This window comes from Anopheles aquasalis, chromosome 3 (assembly GCF_943734665.1).
Source record: "Anopheles aquasalis chromosome 3, idAnoAquaMG_Q_19, whole genome shotgun sequence".
In the NCBI taxonomy this organism is placed as follows: Eukaryota; Metazoa; Arthropoda; class Insecta; order Diptera; family Culicidae; genus Anopheles; species Anopheles aquasalis.
Window position 1 is genome coordinate 49,038,549 of NC_064878.1, and position 2,500 is coordinate 49,041,048.

At 52.3% G+C, this 2,500-nt stretch overlaps 2 protein-coding genes across 3 annotated transcripts in view; both read left to right on the forward strand.

Moving 5' to 3' along the window:
* Window positions 1-624, forward strand: part of LOC126576206 (uncharacterized protein DDB_G0285291-like) — a 1,044-nt gene extending 420 nt beyond the window's left edge. The window contains exons 3-5 of the mRNA XM_050237381.1: window positions 1-224; window positions 402-504; window positions 571-624. The exon at window positions 1-224 is cut by the window's left edge and continues 43 nt beyond it. Of these exons, the coding sequence (XP_050093338.1) occupies window positions 1-224; window positions 402-504; window positions 571-580 (337 nt within the window). The 3' untranslated portion in view covers window positions 581-624. The remainder of the gene's footprint in view (window positions 225-401; window positions 505-570) is intronic.
* A 131-nt stretch (window positions 625-755) lies between these two features.
* LOC126574586 (titin-like) overlaps window positions 756-2,500 on the forward strand; it is a 2,672-nt gene continuing 927 nt past the window's right edge. Inside the window, exons 1-3 of one of the 2 annotated variants that reach the window (XM_050234864.1) lie at window positions 756-802; window positions 864-1,927; window positions 2,010-2,500. The exon at window positions 2,010-2,500 is cut by the window's right edge and continues 927 nt beyond it. In XM_050234864.1, the coding sequence (XP_050090821.1) occupies window positions 1,051-1,927; window positions 2,010-2,500 (1,368 nt within the window). In that variant the 5' untranslated portion in view covers window positions 756-802; window positions 864-1,050. Of the gene's footprint in view, window positions 1,928-2,009 lie in introns of both variants that reach the window. The other variant, XM_050234863.1, reaches the window with a different exon arrangement.

Genomic DNA, 2,500 nt, shown 5'->3' on the forward strand with positions numbered 1-2,500 from the left:
CCAGCAAAACAGTGTCTATCAGCAACCATACCAACCCCAGCAACAACTGCAGTATTTCCCGCTGGAGCAACCACAATATGCAACCGTGCAGAGGCCACAGCAGCAGCAACAGCAACCATACTGGTATCAACAGCCGGTCTATCAGTATCAAGGGCAGCCATCAAGACCATACTACGAGCAACAATATGCGAGGCCCAGTTTAACGGGAGCTTCCTCTTCGCCAGGTAGTAGCATGGATGAAAATTATATAAGCCGCACTAGTCACAAAAAAATCAATGGGGCTTTTATCTGGGTCACGTTTTACAAACCGTTACCTAACAATTTGGCTACCCCGATCAAGTCCTTATCATCAAGGAGGATCATGGCATAAAAGAAAATGTATGTTTGTCGTTGGATTGCAGGTATTTTACAAACGATCGCCAACGCTTTTGGCTTAACGGGAGGCAGCAGCTCTACCGCACCGGCACCAAACAGCATCAGCAATCGATTTAGTATACCTTTCCTGTAAGTATCATCGTATGGGTGATTCGCTCGTGCATAAGCAACTTTTTGTGCCTTTTGTTTTTGCAGTATTGGATAGACCCGCTGACCTCTTTTAATAAAAAATGCTGGATGTTTCATAAATAATTGCGTTTTTATTTTATTAAAAGTAAATACTACTTCAAATTTTGGCCAAATCAACCCGCACCCACCGTGCTGTTTCAAAACAGCCGCCCCTCAGAGCAGCGGGCGGTTAGAAGCTCGGCGGCTGAGTATCCTGAGCGGGGCGGCTAAGAACCTCCAAGTCAGGCAGAAAATTCGGGTAAAAAGCAAAATTACAACCTTCGGAACATCGAAAAACAATTAGTTTCACCGTTTTTTAGTGAATTGTTGACCGCGCTCTCGAAAGTTTGTTGTTTCCCCGTGAACAATCCGATAGTATGTGGAGGATCGCGCTGTTTCTGGCTGATTCCAACGCCTTCGGCGGGGGGTAGTTATCGAAGAACGTTTCCCGCCGCTTTCTCGGGGGTTGATCGTGTGGCGTTGTGAGTGTGTACCTCACCCTCTGGAATGTTTGAGGCCAGCCGGAAGATGAAAAACTGCACCAACCCCAAGAACTTGTTCTGTTTCGTGTGCGGCGAGTATACGCCGTCGCACCACAAGCGTTCGATCATGACCAAGCCGTTGCTCGACGCTTACGAGGCGTATTTCCAGAAGCGCACGGCCAAGGAAAACTATACTCATGGGCCATCGTCCGTGTGCAACAAGTGCAACAACGAGCTGCTCCGATGGATTAACGGGCGGAATCGCAAACCGTTGCTCCTGTTCAGCGTACCGATGATCTGGACCGCTCCGAAGGATCACAAAACCGACTGCTACTTCTGCCTGACACGCATGGTCATCGCCTCCAACAGTGGCGGCAATGGGAAGCGTTTGTCGGTTAAGTACCCGAAGAATCTTGACACGGCCAGGCGTCCGGTTTTCGTGGCTCACAAGGTAGCGACACCGGTGGAAGCCGCCGATATCGTTTCGGAGGAATCCTCTACTCCTACCGCCGACAACGCCACCGTCAATAAGGAATCGTCGTTCGACGAAATCGAGGTCACGCTGGACCCGCCAACGGATTCACCAACGCCACCAATCAAGCCCGTTTCTCCGCCGATGACGAGGACGACAAGGGCCTCGAAGGCTGCGGCCGCAGCTCACCAGCTGGCCACGGACGGTGCCGCATCCAACGCGCGGCCCATCGTAGCTCGAAAACGAAAGACGGACGTGGTGGCCGTTGGCAGCGGTTCGCCGTTGCCAGGAGTTACGAAGAAAGCTCGCCAATCACTTCCAGCAATACCGGCCCCATCTAAGGAGACCGTGGGTAAAGGCAAACCCATCGCAGCATCACGTAAACTTGTCACCCAAGCCACCTCCCTACCGGCTAACGGCCTCGTCGATGGTATGTACTCCGTTGTCATCGCCTGGCACGCACTGGACGCACATGTTCTATTCACCTAATCACCAACGTCCCTTTGTTACAGGTAAGAGGATAAACAAGGAACCGAAAGACGTTGATGAAGAGGAAGAGGAGATAGCGCATGAGGATGGGGACCAGAAGGAGGAAAAGCCTTGCTTGGAATCAGCAAAGAAAGCCCTCGAGGCTGCTAATTCTCCCGCCGCAGTGAAGGATGCCACCAAACCGCCAATCTTGGTCTCGGCGCGTCCGAAAGTGGTACCGAGACTACCGGCAAAACCGACGCCAGCGGCCACACCGGGTGTGGCAACCACTCGACCCACACAGCTCACTAATGCGCGCCCATTACAACCGGTAAAGGCAAAGATATCCTCCCAGACCAAGGTACAACCGACGCTGGCGCAACCATCGACAGCAGGGAATAGCAGCAGTGACGAGGCCGTTTCGATTCAATCGGAACCACCGACTGGTGACAAGGGACAGCAGTCTGCGTCGTCTCCACCGCCCCTCTTGAAACGTGTCATTCTCACCAAGTCCGGTCCGAAGACGTTGCTTATG